General features: G+C 53.0%; 1 protein-coding gene across 2 annotated transcripts in view; it reads right to left on the bottom strand.

The window, feature by feature from the left end:
- Nucleotides 1–1,203: 1,203 nt before the first annotated feature.
- The window catches only part of Cmip (c-Maf inducing protein), a 194,947-nt gene continuing 178,282 nt past the window's right edge, over nt 1,204–17,868 (bottom strand). For both annotated transcript variants that reach the window (XM_075977419.1, XM_075977420.1), the window contains 11 exons: nt 16,135–16,200; nt 14,499–14,525; nt 14,170–14,218; nt 13,118–13,225; nt 10,364–10,480; nt 9,461–9,601; nt 8,851–8,898; nt 7,549–7,695; nt 6,878–6,983; nt 5,696–5,766; nt 1,204–3,110 (listed from right to left, as the gene is read on the bottom strand). In XM_075977419.1, the coding sequence (XP_075833534.1) occupies nt 3,057–3,110; nt 5,696–5,766; nt 6,878–6,983; nt 7,549–7,695; nt 8,851–8,898; nt 9,461–9,601; nt 10,364–10,480; nt 13,118–13,225; nt 14,170–14,218; nt 14,499–14,525; nt 16,135–16,200 (934 nt within the window). In that variant the 3' untranslated portion in view covers nt 1,204–3,056. The remainder of the gene's footprint in view (nt 3,111–5,695; nt 5,767–6,877; nt 6,984–7,548; nt 7,696–8,850; nt 8,899–9,460; nt 9,602–10,363; nt 10,481–13,117; nt 13,226–14,169; nt 14,219–14,498; nt 14,526–16,134; nt 16,201–17,868) is intronic.

Genomic DNA, 17,868 nt, shown 5'->3' with positions numbered 1-17,868 from the left:
TAGCACACATCAGACTAACTCAGGGCAGTGGGGACATCCACAACAGCTTGAGAGATGGTGGAAACTCTCTGTGGTGCAGGTGTTTGTGTAGAAGACATCTTGTCTTCCTCACTCATTCCCCACTTTAGAGTTTTGATACAGGATCTTCCGCTGAATCCGGAATTTACTGGCTCAGCTATGCTGACCAACCTGTTCAGCCAAGCACAGGGTCTTTTGTTGTTGTTGTTGGGTTTTTTTTTTTTTTTTTTTTTTGGTTTTTCCAGACAGGGTTTCTCTGTGGCTTTGGAGCCTGTCCTGGAATTAGCTCTGTAGATCAGGCTGGTCTCCAACTCACAGACATCCGCCTACCTCTGCCTCCCGAGTGCTGGGATTAAAGGCGTGCGCCACCATCGCCCCGCTAAGCACAGGGGTTTTAAGTGCAAGCATGCCCCTGTGCGTGGCTCTGTATGCAGGTGCTGGGGATCCGGGCTCAGGTCCACACATTGTTTACTTACCAAGCCTGTTACCTGCTAAGCTCCCCCCCCCCCCCCCGCCTCGCTCTTTTTAGTTTGGACACACGTTCTCACCACACAGCTTAGGCTGGCCTGGATCTAAGTGGCCTACACTAGCCTTGAACTCCAGATATCTTCCTGCTTTTGCTTCAAGCGCCGGGATTAGGGGGATGTGCCACCATGCTTGGCAAATCTCGTCTCTTTTCAGACAAATTGAACTTGCTTCTTGGAGACACCCCTGGGAAGAAGCAAGGGATGGCCAAGGGCTGGACTCCAGCCTACTAGGACCCTCGGGAGAGTGGCAGGGGCTTGGGTGTTTCAAATAGGATTTTACAGAGGGTAGTGACGTTGTCCCGGCAAAGTGTCGTGGTAGGGCTGGTTGTTACAATGGCTGAGAGAGCTACTGGTAGGCAATGGCCAGGGACTCTGTTTGTCAGACCTCACAATGGGTGACAGACTCAGGCCCTATGGTCAAGGCCCCAGAGTGAGAAGCTAGTCTTCAGGTGTGTCCCGGCCCTTGAATGGGGCTTTTCCCCATTTCCGTCTCCATCCCCTCCCCCAACTACAGAGCAAGGCCAGCCTTTGATGAGTCACTTACAGTTTATTTTTGCCTGAAAGTATTTCACATCTCTTTGTACACAGCTACGTGACAGTATTTATTATTAACCATCAAGAAAAGCAACAGTGCAGGGGATGGGGTGGGATGTCTTAGTTCTTCTTCTTCTTTTTTTTTTTAAACTTTTTAAAATTTTTTTCCTTTTTTTTTTCCCTTTTGGTTTTTTTTTTTTATTATTATTTTTATTTTTCTGCTTCTGTTTCTCTCTGCACCAGGGTGCTGTGAAGTACGGAACCGGGGTTGGAGTTGGGGAAGAAAGCAACAACAGAAACCAACAGAGAAACAAACACAAAACAGAACTCACTCCACGCACACACAGGCACACGCACAAAAGAAAACCTGCCACGGAAAGGGAATTAAGACTGAGACTGAAACCCAAAGTCTCTGTTTTTCTTTTTTTTGTGTGTGGTTTTTTTTTTCCTTTTTTAAAAAAATGAGGGCATCGTTGGGGGGGGGTAATAAAGTCTACCTGGCAAAGTATAAAACAACCGAAGCATGGTTTCCATCGAATAAGATTAAATAGATATAAAACAATTAACATCGACTGGTGGGTTTGGTTTGGAGGTGCCAGGGAGGGGAAATACTTGTGCTAAACGAACAGAAAAAGGGAAGAGAGGGGACCCCAAAAGAATTGTCAAAGGGGGGCTGTTCTGTACAGTGAGGGCTTGGTAAGAAAAGCCAACTGTTTGAAAAAGAAATGAGGTTGGTCTGCCTCGGGGCGCATGGGTGAGGGGGTGCCGCAGTGATTGCGCGCGCGCGCACGCTAGTGGAGAGGCGTGGACAGTCGGGTCGGGCTCTTCTCTCCCAAGAGACCATGCAAAGAGGAGGGAGTGGGGCATGCGTGAGGGAGCCACAGGGTGGGGAGGCCACAGGTCGCGAGTCTCAGTAGGGGCCAGGGACAGCTAAAGACGGGTGGGGACGGCAGCAGGACCTTGGAGGACCAACACTTCTATGAGTATAAAGGGAGGAAAGGCCAGGACCCTTCCAGATTTACAGAAGCAGCGGAGGGGAGGAGTGAGCTACAATATGGAGACCCTACCTCCTTCCTCCTCCTCCCCCAGGTTGAACCCCCCACCCACGAGGAAGCTGGAAACATCTGGAAATAATACAGAGTAGCAAGTGGGCAGACTGACTGACTGACGGGGAGAGCACTGGCATACAGAGTCCTTTAAGAAAAAAAGCAATTAATTTTCCAAAGGTTTTTTTTTTTCTCTCTCTCTGTTGCTTTTTGTTTGTCTGTTTGTTTCCTTTAAAAACCAAAACCAAAACACCACTAAGCACTAACCCGACAGCTGACTGGTCCAGACAGTACTACACGCCAGGGGGCAGGTGGGGAGGGAGGGCTGGGCAAAGACTTCATAAATAAGAGCGGGTCCCAGACCCGCAATTTGTCAACATTTCTTAAATAGGTGCGTTATTTAAATCTTATGTACAACAAGAACCACTTTGCATAGCGATGGTGGGGACACAGGACGATGGGGGTGACAATGACTGAGAATTCCTGTCCCAAAGTCAGGGGCGAGATCTCGACTCGGTGCACCTCCCGGAAGAAACAAGCATCCTCCTTCTGGCCAGAGTCGATGGCATCAGGCTGGATGAATGCCCCCACACAAGGCATCACACAACAAAGGCAAAGAAAACCCACACGGGGATCCCCGCCCGCCTCTCCCCTGCCCTCCCTACCCGCTGTTCTTCTTCTTGTTGCCACCAAGGCTGCTTTTGATCAAGGTCTAAGGTTCCGATATGAAGCTCTAAGAATTAGGCGGGGGCTGGGCGTGCTGAGGATCCCCCACCCCTCCCCCCCTCCGCCCCCCAAGACTCCCCCATCTAACCCACAGCCAGTTGCTGGGGCCATCCCAGGACCCACTGCTCTACAGCTATTAGTCAAGAGTCGTTTTTTTTTTGTTTTGTTTTGTTTTTGTGCGACACCATCCATGCACACAGGGGCTTCACCAGGCTTCGGTGTAGCGGACATCCACCTCCTTCAGATTAGGAAGTTTGGCCTGTGGGTGATAAGAAGGTACCTCGTCAAATACCAACCATAGGGTAGACAGCCTGATCCTGGGGGGGGGGGGGGCTGGAGTGTGTGTGGGTCTCTTACCACCTACACCCTCTCCATTGTGAGGCTGTGGGCTCTCAAGGCTCTGGAAGGGGCTGGTGACCTTAAACACAGCACAGGACATGTGGCCTCAGAGACATTAGGCAGTAGCTGCAGAAACCACAGCCCCGTGGAATCACAGTTGCTGAGAGACTTTGCTGCATATCTGGAGTCCTGAGGGTTGCTGTCTCATGACTGTAGCCACACTGAGTCCCGCCCTTGGCTCCCAAGTGGCGTTAAGGATTAACCCTGACATTCAAGGAAAGCCCTGTAATAGACTATATATTCCTAAGTCCCTTCCCATTGTTAAATGAGATTGGGCAGAGTGGATAAGGTCCCAAGGCAGCAACAGAAGCTGGCCTGGACTCTTCGTCTTGGGATCCTCTGTTCTTAAACAAAAATATGGTCCCACCTGATACTTTTATTACATTTATTTATTTGAGACAGAGCCTCACGCAGTCCAGGCTGGCCTCAAACAGCTACGAAGCAAATGACCTCCTACTTCTAATTCTTCTGCCTTCAGCTCCAAGTGACGCAATTACAAGCATGGACTACCTCATCCGTTCTATATGGACCTGGGCATGGGGCACACAGTGCTCACCAGACAAGCGTTCTAGCCACTGAGCCCATCCGCAGTCCAATCCACTTGCAAGACTCTTCTCAGTCCCTGCCCTCTGTTCCTGCTGGCAGATTAGTCTCTCAACAGCTGGCTTTTCCTTCACTTACAGAGGCATCTGTCTCATTAATGGTGTCCTGCCTTTACTTCCTGCCTTCCCAACATCCCTTACGCCCACCAGCCCTATTTAATAACACACACACACGCTTTCATGCACGCCAGGACACACAGAGACAAAGGTGGCCTGCTTATTGCCCTGTCCTATGCCCAACAATCTTCAATGGTTTCGCCTGCCCAGACAGAAGCTGCAAGCTAGGGCCTGTGGTCACCAGTACAAAGCTGGGAAATATCTTCAAGTCACGCTTGCCAGTCTAGGAGGCTGTGCAGAAAAATACAGATGTCTAGGTTCTTTTGGAAAACAAAGCAAAACAAAACAAAACCACCAAAAAAACAAAACAGGAGGGCTGGGCCAGACTGCCTACTGAACCATGTGGGTTTGCCTGTCATTTAGCACAAACATCTTTCTTCAAAAGTCAGGCAGTTCCCAGATGCCCCAGCAGAGGAAAGAGGGAGGTTGGTCAAAAATTGGTATCACTGAGTTGGAACCATGACGCTCTAGAGTGTAAAAAAATAGTTAAGGGGCTGGGCAGAGGGGTCAGCAGGTAAAGGTGCTTGTTGGACAAATCTAGAGACCCTGAATTTGATCCCTGGAGCTCATGTAAAGGAGAAAGGAGAGAACTGACTGCACATAGCTGTCCTCTGACCGCTGTGCCTGTGCCATGGGCAGCATGTGTGTGTGTGTGCGCGCGCGCGCGCGTGTGTAAATGCACAGATGGAACTAGCAGGTGCAAGTCCTGCTGGCCACACTTCTTTCAAGTCTGACCCAGTGCTGAGAACACTGGCCGGCAGAGGCACCCTGAGTTGTGTCTGGCTCCACAGTTTCACTCTTACCTCTCCCACTGAATGCCCTCCCGCTGTGACTCCTAAGTTCTGTGCCTCCTGGGAATCATGACCTCTCTGATCACACATCATGGCAGCCACTGTCTGGCCTTCGTTCCCTGCCTGGGCGTGGCAGGTGTTACTACATCCATGCCTGAATCAAAGAGCAAGCCCAGCTGTGGCTGGGAAGGTCAAAGAGAGTGACTGATAGCGGTCAGAGGGCCACCAGGAGACCCTGGCAAAGGAGGGTCCTGACCAAGGGTTCTAGAGGGCTCTCTGGCAGTGGCTTCTAGGATGTGGGGGTGTCTCTGAGACCCAAAGCTGGATGTGCTGAAGGCCCTGCCTCCACCTCCCTAAGTGTTCCGATGGATGAAATGTCCCAGCTGCCACATGCAGGGCCTCCTCCCCTCCCTACTCAGTTACCAGGCCCAGTCCTGGCAGCCTGTAACAGCCTAGAGAACACATGACCTGTGTCTGCCCTGGCTGCTGCTCCCACAAGTCATCTCCCAAACAACAGCTAGGTTTTCAAAAGTAGAATTTGGCACCTCACTGAGAACCCCAGGGGTATTCTGGGGGAAAAAAAGATCCAGTCTTTCTGTGACCCAATGAGGATTTCTACGGTCCTCCTTGTCCGTCACACTCCTGTTGTGCTCGCTATGGCCAGGGCCTCCCTGTCACCCTGGACACCCCAGGCTTCTTATCCTTCGGATTCAACATCTGTGGCCTCTTCTTGGAAGGGACAGAGCCCTGGCCGGCTTCCTTTGTCACTGCCCTCACCCCTATCCATCTTTATTTGCTTCTGCACCAGCCCTTGTGATGGAGAAGCTTCTCTAAGGGTGGCCAGTGGGGGAGGGGTGGCCAGAATCGGGGTGAGATAGCCCGAAAGGGAGGGGATGGTCAGGAAGGGAAGGAGAGACCCAGCAGGGAGGACTTACCTTCAGATCCTCGTAGGTGTCAGCCGAGAGCTTGGTGCTGTTCATATTTAAACTGCAAAGACTCTTCATGGCTGGGTAAAGAGAGACAGGCAATGAGGCCACATGAAAAAAGCTACGGCAGGTTGGGGACACTCAAGCTGCAGGCCGCTCTCAGTGTGGATGGGGAAGGAGCCGCTATGGTTATGGGTTCAGCTGTCATGACCACCAGGGCTGTCTATTTTAAGCTCTGGGGGTCAGAGCTGGGCCTTTTCTTGGTCCCCGACCTCTGACCTTCTCTCCCCTTCAGCGTCAGACTTGCCCTGGGGATCCTGAATACTCCCTGCCTGGCATTGCTGACCCACGTCTCTCACTGTTGGTCTCAAGAGCCAACATCAAGTTGGGGTTCATGTTGGACCATGCAGGTGTTTGCTGGAGACACATCCAAAGGCTTATACTGAGATGCTGGGGTGGGGTGGGGGCGTGACACGACAGACCAATGGGGCTTCTGCACTGTTAATTAGACCTCACGCGTGCGCGTGCACAAACACACACACACACACACACACTCATGTGTTTCCTGTAGGAATATCCTGCAGGGAACGGCTCAAATGTCACTCATGTTCCCCGTCTCAGAGCTCCCACCATCCAGAACTGTAGGACTGTCACAGCCACTTCTGTGATCTACGGTTACACTCCCTCTGCCACCTCCCAGAAGCCTGCTTGGCCATTCTACCACTGAGTCACAAGGCTTCTTGTCTAAGGAAGCAAGTTAGAAAACGGCACATGTGGATTCCCAGGCTCACAGCCCCCTTGAGCAGAGCTGTATGGAACCAGTATCCTAGACCCTGTCCCAGGCCTCTCAAGCTGGACAGGCCCAGGAATGCCTGGGGACCCAGGGGCACAGGGGTGCGTTTCTGAGCAGCTAGCAAGGCTGGAGCTGCTGGCTGGGACACCAGTGACAATGGTGGGTTTTGGTGGCTGGACGGAAGGCACAGGCTAGTCTCACAAACGTCCCTGTTTCCTCTAGATGGCTAGTTCCCCGAGGGCAGGGACACCCCTCTGCTTGTTCCCAGCACCTTGCCTGTGCCAACATGCAACGGGTCTGCTACAAACTGGTTAATAATGAACCACCTGCTTCCTTCTCAGGGTGCGCAGCAGGGGGGGTGGGGGGGTCAGCCCACCTGCCGCAGACTGGGTACTCACAGCTGAGGGCCAGCAGGCCGGCGTCGGTGACTGGGGTCTCACACAGGTTCAGCACCTGGAGCATAGTGAGGTGTTCCGACAGGAGCCGCAGGCCGGCGTCTCCAAACTGTGGGGCACACGGGTTCTTAGCCTCTGCAGGCCCAGGGGAGGGGACCCTAAGGCTGGGCAGGAGTGGGAGGGGGTGGGATCTATCTATGAGGCCATGCCCTCTTTTCAGCACACAGCCCTCGGTCCTGAGTTCAGATCTAGCTTCTCACCAGGACACAGGCCAGGCAAGGGCCTCTATCAGAGTCTGAACTTAGGCTCTGAAACCTGAAAGCAGCGCTCAGGTGGCCCTTCCAAGAGATGGAGGAGCCTGTGTATCCCATAGGGCTAGGCCAGTGGTACCATGCTGGGATCCAGCAGGCTCCAAGAGAATACTCATGTATCCCTCCTCCCTGTCAGGCTGGAGAGGCCTAAGGTGAACTCTCAGCCCCGTATCTTCCAACTCAGGAGCCTGTGCAGTGTTCCCAATTGGGAAATGGGCTGCCAAGTGGCATGGGAACTCCAACTTCCTCCTGTCTCGGGGAATGGGTTAGGGTCACGCATGCAGAGTAAGTGGCTAGGCCCATGAGCTCTGGGCATGGGAGGTGAGGGGGAGGACAGGGCACGGGGTGTGGGCGGGGCGGCACCTGCGTGGACCACAGATTGAGCTGCTTGAGGGAAGGCAGTTTGATGAGGTGCTCGGCGCAGGCACTGGTGACGTTGGTGAAGGCCAAGCTGAGGTTCTCCAGGTTTCCAAAGGAGCCAGAGCTCAGCAGGCGGGCCAGGTCCGCGTCCTGCAGTGGGTGGGCATGATGCTCAGGGCAGGCTGGGGCATTTACCAGGGAGGCCTCACGCCCACTCCCCCCAGCCTCGTCTGCAGCCGACACGGGTTCTCTGACCACACCGAGGTCTTTGTGTCCCCAGGAGCTCAAAGGTGGTGGCTCAGCCTTGTGGTGTGACTCATAGCTTGAGTCACGGCTGGGCTGCAACCAAGGCCAGCACCCTTCCAAGCAGAGCGTGCACGTTCACATGCGTGGTGTGCCTGCGTGTGTGTGTGTGTGTGCACGTGTGTGCGCGCGCGTGCAAATGCAGAGGCATGCACACCCCATGGCCAGCAGCTCCTGTGGAGTTTCCATGTGAAGAGCTGGTTGCTGCCCTCAGTCCGAAGTCAGCAGAGAGCCACCCGTGCCGCAGACCCTGGACTGAGGGTCTTTATTTTGACCTTTAGCTGTGCCCTGAGTTACAGCTAACTTCCCAGCCTCTTCTGCAGCTAATTATGGCCAGGTGCTGAATATGGAGAATGAGATGCACATGGAACTTCTAAGAAGAATCTCTAAGGGAAGGGCGGGCTGTTCCCTGTCACTTCCTCCTTCCTTGCTGGCTGGGAAGGAGCCACAGTGGCTGGAGCCTGGGCAGGCTTCCTGGTCCATGAGCAGGAAGCCATGCCTTGAGGAGAGTGAGGTAGCAGGAAATTAGATTCCCAAAAGACCTCAGAAAATGGGAAAACGGTGTGCAGATCTCATAGGGTAGTAAAAGTCAAGCAAACTAACAGTCCAGTGCTTAGTAGCTATTGTTACCATGGTTACTAGCAACCCCTCGGTAACACTGCCGATGTCACCAGCAATCTTTTGTCTTTTTTGAGGGGCTGAAGACTGAACCCGGAGCCTCCACTCATGCTAAACAGGGGCTCAACCCATGAGCTGCCACCCCAGCCTCAATATCAAAGACAAGCTTTGGCATAATATCTTCATTCTGCTTGGTTTCCATCTCTTCCTCTTTGGCCCAATTACCTCCTAGAGGAGCTGGCCCGTCTCCCGGTCCCATAGTCATACCTTCTCCCCACTCCTGGCCATCTCTCACCCCAGCATCTGGACAGTTCACTTCCCTGCTCCACCCATCTTGCCCCGCCCTACCCCACCCCACCCCCACAGAGACAAAAACTGACTTACAGTGGACTTGGAGGGCAGTGTTAGCCTGGTGGGCCCGCCTTTCCTTTGCTGCAATAGAAATGAGACCAGTTGAGTCGTATGACCCCTCTGCCACCAGCCCCTTGGGCAGAAGACACCGTGACAGTCACAGCTTATGGCATAGGTGACACCAAGAAACACCGGCAGAGGTGGAAGTGCAGGTGCTCTGATGGGAAGGGACATCACCCATCCAATTCTTGTTGGGGGAAATGGCACCCACTTCAGTCTCAAACGACAGACGAGTTTTACACCAGATGTCTGATGGTAGAGACCTGGGCTCTGCACACCTTTTACAAAGAGCCACACAGTGGGGAGGGGAGGGTGGCTCCAGGGGAAAGGACAGCCCTCACGGGCCTGTATGCTCCCATGCAGAGACAGCCTCTCAGCTAGGACGGGGTATGACAACACCGGGGCCTCTGCAACGAAGTGCAAGTGGGTTGTGTGACTTCGGCCCACGGGCTTTACCTCTTCTGTGCCCGTCTAGAACCCTGTGCGAAGGGCAGGGAACAAACTCAAATGCTCTGGGTGTGGAGAAGCAGTCACAGGGGGCCACCCCGTGTTTTGGGAACAGCGGGCAGCGGCAAGGACTTACCAGCTCCTTCAGCTCCCGCTGTCGGTCGCACAGCTGCTCGTACATGCGCTTGCCCACGTCTGTGCTCTCCAGCGTGGAGATGATCTGCAACTGGGTGTCATTGTTGTCGATGATGTTGTATTCCAGCATCAGGCACAGGATCTGCAGGAGTCAGGAGGCTGTGTCAGGGAGTGGCCTGCCACAGGACCTTGGCGTACGCTACTCCCCCACGTTCAGAGTACTCTGTCTTTGCCCCCGGGTTAACGTTTCAACCCTACCTCCAGGGAAATGTAGGCTTTCCCCCATGGGCCAGTAAATTCTTTTGTGTTCGCATCCCCTGGACTGATGGGCGGCTTGGTGACTACTTTCTAGAGGGTAGAATGTGGCAAGGATGCGTTCCCCAATTCTGACAGCTCTTATAAACTGTTGTCCATGGGACAGACGTTCTGTTAGTGTCTGGCTTTGGGGGACCTCGTGGAGTAGTGGGGAAGAGGAGACCGAGGAGGAACAGTTGGGCCCCGGGCTTGTCCTCTTGGAAACTGAGCAATGCTCCTAAAGCCACACAAAGCAGACAAGCTGGGGCTGCCAACTTCTGAGGGACTGAGAAAAAAAGGCTTGCAAAGGATGCCACGGGCTTTAACCCCTATGGCAACCTCTGGAAACTCTAAAGGAGAACAACTCAGGCAAGCCTAGCTACCCCTTTGTCTGTTAACGGTTCTGTGCTTCAAGAGGAGACGGTTGCTATGTAGTAATAGGTAATCAGAGCAGAAACCTGGAGATGGCTGTGATCGACACGGTGAATGAACCAGCAGCGGCCTGAGAAGGGCAGCCGCACGCTCAAGAGGCTGCAGCCACACCTGCCTTGCCCACCCTGCCTGCTCCTCATATGGACCCCGTGTGAGGACACCCGGGCCAGGACCTCACCTCCGCCATGGTCTGGTTCCCTCTCAGTGCCAGGAGCATGCAGGGGCCCAGCTTGTTTTCCGCCAGCGAGAGCAGAAACTTTTTGGTCTTGTAACAAGAGCCCATGAGGATGTGCACCTGGGAGGCAAGAAGACCGAGGTGAAGCAACTGGGGTACCACCGCAGTGCCGTCCGTGACCCTCAGTGCCAGCCTCTGTGGGCAGGGACAGGTGGGGAACCTCCCTGCTTGTGCCAACAGCCTGATCTCCCATGACTGTCAAGCCATCCCTATGGACGGAAACCTTCTCCCAAGGAGAATAGTGACTGAGGACACGTTTAACACTGGACACATAGGAGACGACACTGGGACAGGGTGCAGGCAGCAGGCGCAGTCACCCAGACAGATGAGACAGTGGTCACTGGAGCTGTCCAGGGGTGCAGAGCTAGCATGAACGGGCAGAGGTGAAGCTGTAGGCCACGTGTTCCAGAGGCGGGTGGTGCTGGTGGTAGCAGAGCCGCGAACCCTAATGTTGGAATGTTTCTGCATAGGATGGTAACACAATTCTATCTACTTTACTACAGGGAAAAAAAAGAAGCCCCTCCCCCCCCAGCTCTTGCTGGGGGCTGCTGTATTGGGTCCTGTGAATTCTTAGCATTGAGGGTACCAGGTAGAAATTTCTAGGCAGTTCTTGCTAGGCGGGAGAACAACGGGCCAGAGTCAGGTGGCAGCTAGGCTGTCCTGTGCCCTGCTTTTTCTGCACTACTAAAAGATGCTTTGAGAGATCACCCACCCAGCAAAGCCTGCTCTCTCCTGAGATACGCTGGAGGGGGTGTTGCTTGTATTTAGTTAGAGGTGAGGTCACAAGAGCAAGGGCTCCCTGAGCTGTCAACAGAGAGACCAAACATCCTGCAACTTCATACAATAGCAAGGGCCTTCTGGAAACGGCAGCCTAACCCAGGAACCACTTCTCGCCATGTGTCTCCATGGAAACATTTCTATCCCCACGGGTGCCTGCTTCCTTCCCTGTCTATATATTCTTCTGGCCCATCGTTAACAACTCTGGCGTACACATGAAATCACTTGTGCGGGAGCTGACTCCCCGTGTCCTCTCTCACACTGAGTCTCTGCAGGAAGGGGTGGGGGAGACACCGATCACTGCCAACGGTAAAGCTGTGATATCAGGGGAAGCCAGACGTGACAAGTAGGCAATTGGGCATGTTTATAGGTACATGGGACACGCTTAGAAAGCAGGTAGGTCCAGAGCAGCAGGGAGGGGTTTGGAGCAGATTCATAAGGAAAAAGACCTAAATTAGACCCCCTCTCTTTTTTTTTTGTTTTTAGAGACGGGGGTTTCTCTGTAGCTTTGGAGCCTGTCCTGGAACTTGCTCTGTAGACCAGGCTGGCCTCGAACTCACAGAGATCTTCCTGCCCCTGCCTCCCGAGTGCTGGGATTAAAGGCGTGCGCCACCACCTCCCAGCTTAAAAATAGACCCCTTGAAGTGGTGTCTCAGAGGATATGATTATTTATCGTCATTGCACAGATCTTGTCCAAATTCACTGTGGTGACTGTCTACCCTGCAAATTAGTCTCTATCAGTCTCTAGTAAAGACAGGAATAGCCTGAGCAGGCTCAGGGGTCTCGGAGTCCTGGTGGCTCAGTGACTATCTCACGCCTGCCACAACACATAATTGCTCTGATGCTCCGGGACATCTCTTTGTCTTGTTTTTACATATGAGGAAGCTGGAGCCCAGACAGGTGAGTCAGCACACAAGGTCAGCTGGTGGAAAACTGGGCAGTGACCTAAGGCCCAGGTCTAGCTGACGCCTGCATTTTCTGCACATCACATGACCCCAGAAGGCTATGGGATCTGTGAATGGAGTTGGGTGTGTCAACAGTGACTGAGGTCACTGGCCACTTGGGCAGAACTTCTGTCCTGGGGAAAGAGCAGCCTGAGTCCCTTTGCTACAGAAGAAGCCACTACCTCTAGCTAGTAGCTTGGCCTAGAAAAGGGCGTGCCAACAAGTCCTGTCAAAAGAGCCACTGGACCTCTCTGGACCTCTGTTGCGGCCCAAGGGTGATTCTGTGACATTGGTTCTCAACTGTGGGTTGTGACCCCTTTGGGGGATGCTGAATGACCTTTTCATGGGGGGGGGGGGAACACATATAAAATATTTACATTAAGATTCATAAAATTACAGTTACGAAGTAGGAACAAAATAACTATGGTTGGGGGTCACCACAACATGAGGAACTATATTAAAGGGTCACAGTATTAGGAAGGTTGAGAACCACTATGCTATGGTAAGAAAGCACCAGAAGCCACTGTGGATGCAGTGGCTGACTCAGTGACCTCAATCCCTTTACCTAGGGTGGTGATGAGCACCCTGAGTCTGGCTTCCAAGTCCCCCATTGTGAGGACTGGCTGAGCAGGTGGCACTTCAGTCAGTACCTCGTGACAAGCTGCATCTGTCCCTTGCACAGAAAATCACCATGACAACCAAGAGTGATCTTGGACCCTCAGCTGCCTGGATTGTAAAAGGGAGGGACAGTGAAGGTCCTCACTTCCCAGAGCAGGTGACAGGCTGGGGGTGCATCAGGATCTTGGCTCAGGTAAGTAGGAATGCGTGACACTCCCCCTTCGGCCCCCTCCCTCTTCGTGGCTGGCACTGTGCTGGCCAGAAGACTTGCAGGCAGGCCACACGGTTGGCTGCTGTGCAACTCAGGATGGAAGAAGCCCAACGCCCACCAGCAGCTTCCTGCGGGGACCCCACGTACCATGCTGGCAAACAGCTCCCCATCATCGTCGCAGGCCACCCCTCCAGGGCTGTAGAGCTGGAACCAGCCATCCTTGCCGGCCCGCACACTCAGCAGGCACGAGTGGACCTGTGGGCAGAGGACAGACACACGGTCAGATTGAAACAGGTACAAAGGAAACGTGAATGGCATCAACAAGCCAGGCAGTCAGGAAGGACACGAACTTCCTTTAGCCCCACAACCATTGACCTCCGACTAAGTCCCACAGACCTTCGGGGAAGTCCAGCCATGTGTCCTCAGCTTCTTAGAACAGCCACGAGGCCGACTTAGCTGAGGAAAGCTCTGAGGGAGACAGGGCTGTGGCCTCCCAGGGCAGAGCGGCCCCGAACAGGCCCTGTCTCCCTGTTTTTTTCTGTGTTTTCCTTTGGGTGGGCCACTTCCTCTCTCTTCTGCTTTGGTCTCTGCCCTCTCTGCCCCTCCCTGTCTGGGGTTTATCAACTAACCTTAGGCTTGGGGTGTTTGCCTTCTTCTGGCCCACTTCTCACCTTTCTTCCGTGGCCAGTCTTCCCTCTAGGCCTGTCCTAAGAATCTCAAGCTTTCTCCAGCCCTGAGATTCTCTTCTGTGAGGTCCTCACCCCCTTATCTGCCTGTCTGTCTTTCTCTACTGAAGGGTCTCTGTCTAGACTGGGGACAATATTAGAGGCCAAAGAACAGCCCTCCTGTCCCTTCCCAGAGCGGTGAGTAGGTACAAGGACGTCACACCTATACCCACGGTGCACATGTGCACGCACACGCGTGCACACACACACACCTGCTCATTATGCCCTCCCTCCAACTCCTCAGAACAGATTTTAAGTCGGGACTGATCGTCAACTCGAGGGTGAGGCCCAAGGCTACCAAGTCATTTGTGCACAGATAGGTCTGTCACCGTCCAAAAACAGACAGTGAGTCTCCATGGAGATACTGCTTGCTACCGTCTGAATAGCCAAAGTGACTGTCTAAGGCCACACCTGGATGATTACACACAAGACCAGGCCCTACTGTAGAAAAAAAGGAAGAAAAAAAAGGCTTACTTCCTGTCTTGGATCCTCTGCAAACCTCTGAATCACATACTTCAGTTCCCTGGAAGGAAGAGGGATGGGTCATTTGCAGGCCTGAGTGGACGTGTGGACGTGGGGTTGGGGGAGGGTGGAAGAAAGTCAAGGCACACTGGACATTTCCTAGCAGGGACTGGATGTGAGTCATAGGAGACTGTGCGGGAGGTCCCTCTGCAGCCTCCCACAGTGCATGTGACCCCAAGAATGGGCAGAGGGAGGCTGGCGGTGGCAGGGGTGTGACAGTGACCCAGAGCAGGGGGCACTCGAAGCAGGAGAAGGCGGGGTGGCTTCTCTGGCATACTCACTTGGTGAACTTCTCATGCGCGAGAGCTCTGTACCAAAACCAAAGAGACAAGACAGTTAGGCGTCTGATGCACAATGCTCAACACACCCTCCAGGGACATCGAGACTGTAGCTCTGATTAGAAGAACATAGAGGACATTGACAAAAAAATGTGGCTATCTTGTCCCTCCCTGTGACAAGGTGAGGATCACAGTTACGTGAATAGGCTGAGCCCCCAGTGTCCCCACAGCCAACAAACACCAGGTCCACACCAGTCAACTGCAGAGGCGCTAACCGGGTGCGGGGGTGCACGAACGTGAAGGCACATGCGGGCTCCAGGGACCCAGGTGTGTTTGCTAATTGTTCCACAATTAAGGTAAGGCTGCACTAATTACCAGCGCACATTGCCAGGCAATCAGGGACCATTCTTCCAAGTGAATTGCATCATGGGCCACTGTCAAGCGAGTCCTAGGGCCTGTGGGGACAGCTGCTGCAGCCAATGATGCCACAGAGAGAGGAGGCTCTAAGGAGTTGGATTTCTCCGGTCTCCATTCTTGGGGGCCCTGAGGGAGCTAGCGGGGCCAGCAAATGGGGCAATTACTGGGTGTAATGTCCCCCTCCTAGGAGCTACATTCACAAACACAGGCTCGCTAATGGGCTCTGCAGAGAGCCCCAAGTGCCTCCCAAGGCCCAGCAGCTTCCAATCCTGTCAAAACAGGCCCGCAGGCATGTGAAGCCAGTGGCTCAGCTGAAGCTCTGGGCAGGCTGTGACCCACCATCACCCAACTGTTTCCCATGATGCACTTCCTGTTAGGAGGAGGGTGGTGAAAGAGAGGCAGAGGGTGCATCCATTTCTGGCACATTCAGAGTGTGCTGTGAGCTAACGGTGGGCATTAAGGCACAGTGAGTGTAGCTAGCCTTCCCCTGCAGAGTCCAGAAATGCTCTTATGTGTGCATTTTCCTCTCTTTGTTGGTGCTAGAGATTGACCTCCGAGCACCGCACGTGCTAGGTGCTCTCCAGCCTTCCCTCCCTTCTTTGGCAGGCAGGGTTTTGCTGGGTAGCTCACACTAGCCTGGAACTGTAACTATAACAATGGTTATCAACCTATGGGTCGCAACCCCATTGGGAGTGACTGACAGATATCGAATAGCAGATATCCTGCATATCAGATATTTATATTACAATTTATAACAGTAGCAAAACTACGGTTAATACAAGATTTAATTTTATGGTTGGGAGTCACCGCAACATGAGGAACTGTATTAAAGGGTTGCAGCGTTAGGAAGGTTGAGAACCACTGATTTACAGGCATGTGCTACCATGCCTGACATGGTAATATATCAACTGTGGAGTTTTACTGTCCCCCAGGGAGGGAGGGTATTATTGTTCGCACTTGGTGCATAATTAAAACCTGTTAAAGCGACCATAGGTTAGGCATGGTAAAGATAGCTCTGACCTCCTCTGAGTCTAAGGGTTCCCTATGTTGCAACCACGAAGGCTGAGACTATTCTGACCACATTCTCGGTGTTTCAGAGGCCCACAAAGTCAGGCCACATCTCCATGTCTTGGCTGTGGGCCCCAGCTCCGCTCTGTAACACTGTGAGCCTCTGGAACCGACACCACCCCCTCCCATTCAGACAGGGCGTGGTGGGACTTACTCTTTGGGGAATGGAATGGGCTGAAGCAAGCTGGCCAGAGATGGCCTCCAATCATCATAGTCAGACCTAGGATGAGAGAGGAAGTCGGTGAGGAGTGGCCTCAGGGAGGTTTTCCACAAGCAATCCTGCATGACCGTAAGACGGCAAGTATCTGGTGTTATCACACAACGTGGATGCTGCCCCACCTACTTCCTGGACAGTGTCCACAGCACAGCATGAATCAATAAAGAACATTCCAGACTCATACAAGAACCAAGGGGCGACTATCTAGCTCCCCAGGATCGCATATCCCCCTTGTTCAGAACTGAGACTTTCCTGTCTTAGTTCATTGCCCTTTTGAGCTATCACCAAGGGTGAGGGACTGATCTAGGTCTTTAATCCCTAAATCCATGTTGATGCCCCAGACCTTAAGACCTCAGAATGTGACATCTGGAGAGACAGAGGGCCTCTAGGTTGAACAATAACCCAATCTGATTGACATGAGAAGTATGTACAGAGAAAAGCCCCCCAAGAACTCAGAGAAAGGGAACCAGGGCAGGCTAGCCCGCCACACCTTCACCTGTCTCCTCAGAACTAAGAAGAAGACACTGTAGTTATAGCCACACGGCCTGTGATGAGGTCACAGTAGTTCAAATGTGTCTCCCATTGCTGGCTGACAGATCCAAAGGGAAGCCTATAGACCAATTCGAGAAAACCAACTAACCAACCAACCAACCAACCAACCAACCAGTTTGAGGCACTGTCCTCATCTACCAGAAACTTCTTTCTTTTTAGACAGGGTCTCAAGGCCAGTGAGACGGCTCTGTGGGTAAACGTGCTTTGTCCCCAAGCCTGACAACCCGAGTTCATGTTTGAGCCCCAGAATTCACATGTTTGAAGAAGAAAACTAACCCCTGCACAATGTCCCCTGACCTCCACAGGTATGCCGTGGTATTTGAATTGAATGCACACATGCATTCGGCAGCTGAAGAGCGAACCTCAAGGTAGTCTGTTTTCATGGCACGAATCTCATCTTTTCAGTGGCTGGGTGGATAGCTGGCCCCGGGCTTAGAGTCTTATTCTCGGTCTTCTTTGACATTCAGAATTCAGGTTTCCTGCCATCACCTCCACTAATGAGCTTCCCACATGGTCCATCCCCCGCCCCCACTCCTTCTTGATCTTCCAATCCCATTCAATCTATTGGTTTTGATTTTGAGATAGGTATCTCATGTAGCCCAGGCTAGTCCTGGACTTGCTATGTCGCTGAGGATGACCTGGTTCTCCTGCGTCCACCTAGAATTTCAGGCATGCTTTACCGTGTGTTGGTTTGTGCAGTGGTAAGAGTGGACACCAGGACGCTGAAAGCGAGGCAAGCGCACTCACTACCAACGTGGTCACGTCTGGTTCGCCCTTCTTGATTTTTTTTACACTGCCGATAACCTGCCCACCCGTGTCTGGGCTTCCCATAGAAACACAGCCTGCTGTTTTTCAGCCCCAGAACAAATGCTTCCTTCTAACAAAGCACAGCTCAGATAACCCTTGGCTCTGGACTATTCCCGCCCTACCGGCCTCTGAATGAACCCACGAGAAATGCCTTCAGGACCCAGATCACACCCTGGAAGGCTCTAAGGAAAGGCCCAGATGGACAACATGGAAAAGAATTGCCAGAAGGGTCTGGTAGTGTTAGATAAAGTCATAACAGTGATATGGCTGACACCTAGGCACGTACTGTGCCCCCGCACAGGGCTCAGATTT

The sequence above is a fragment of the Microtus pennsylvanicus genome, chromosome 6, assembly GCF_037038515.1.
Source record: "Microtus pennsylvanicus isolate mMicPen1 chromosome 6, mMicPen1.hap1, whole genome shotgun sequence".
NCBI lineage: Eukaryota > Metazoa > Chordata > Mammalia > Rodentia > Cricetidae > Microtus > Microtus pennsylvanicus.
Note: the sequence above shows the minus strand (reverse complement) of the source record. Positions and strands in the feature narration are given on the sequence as shown.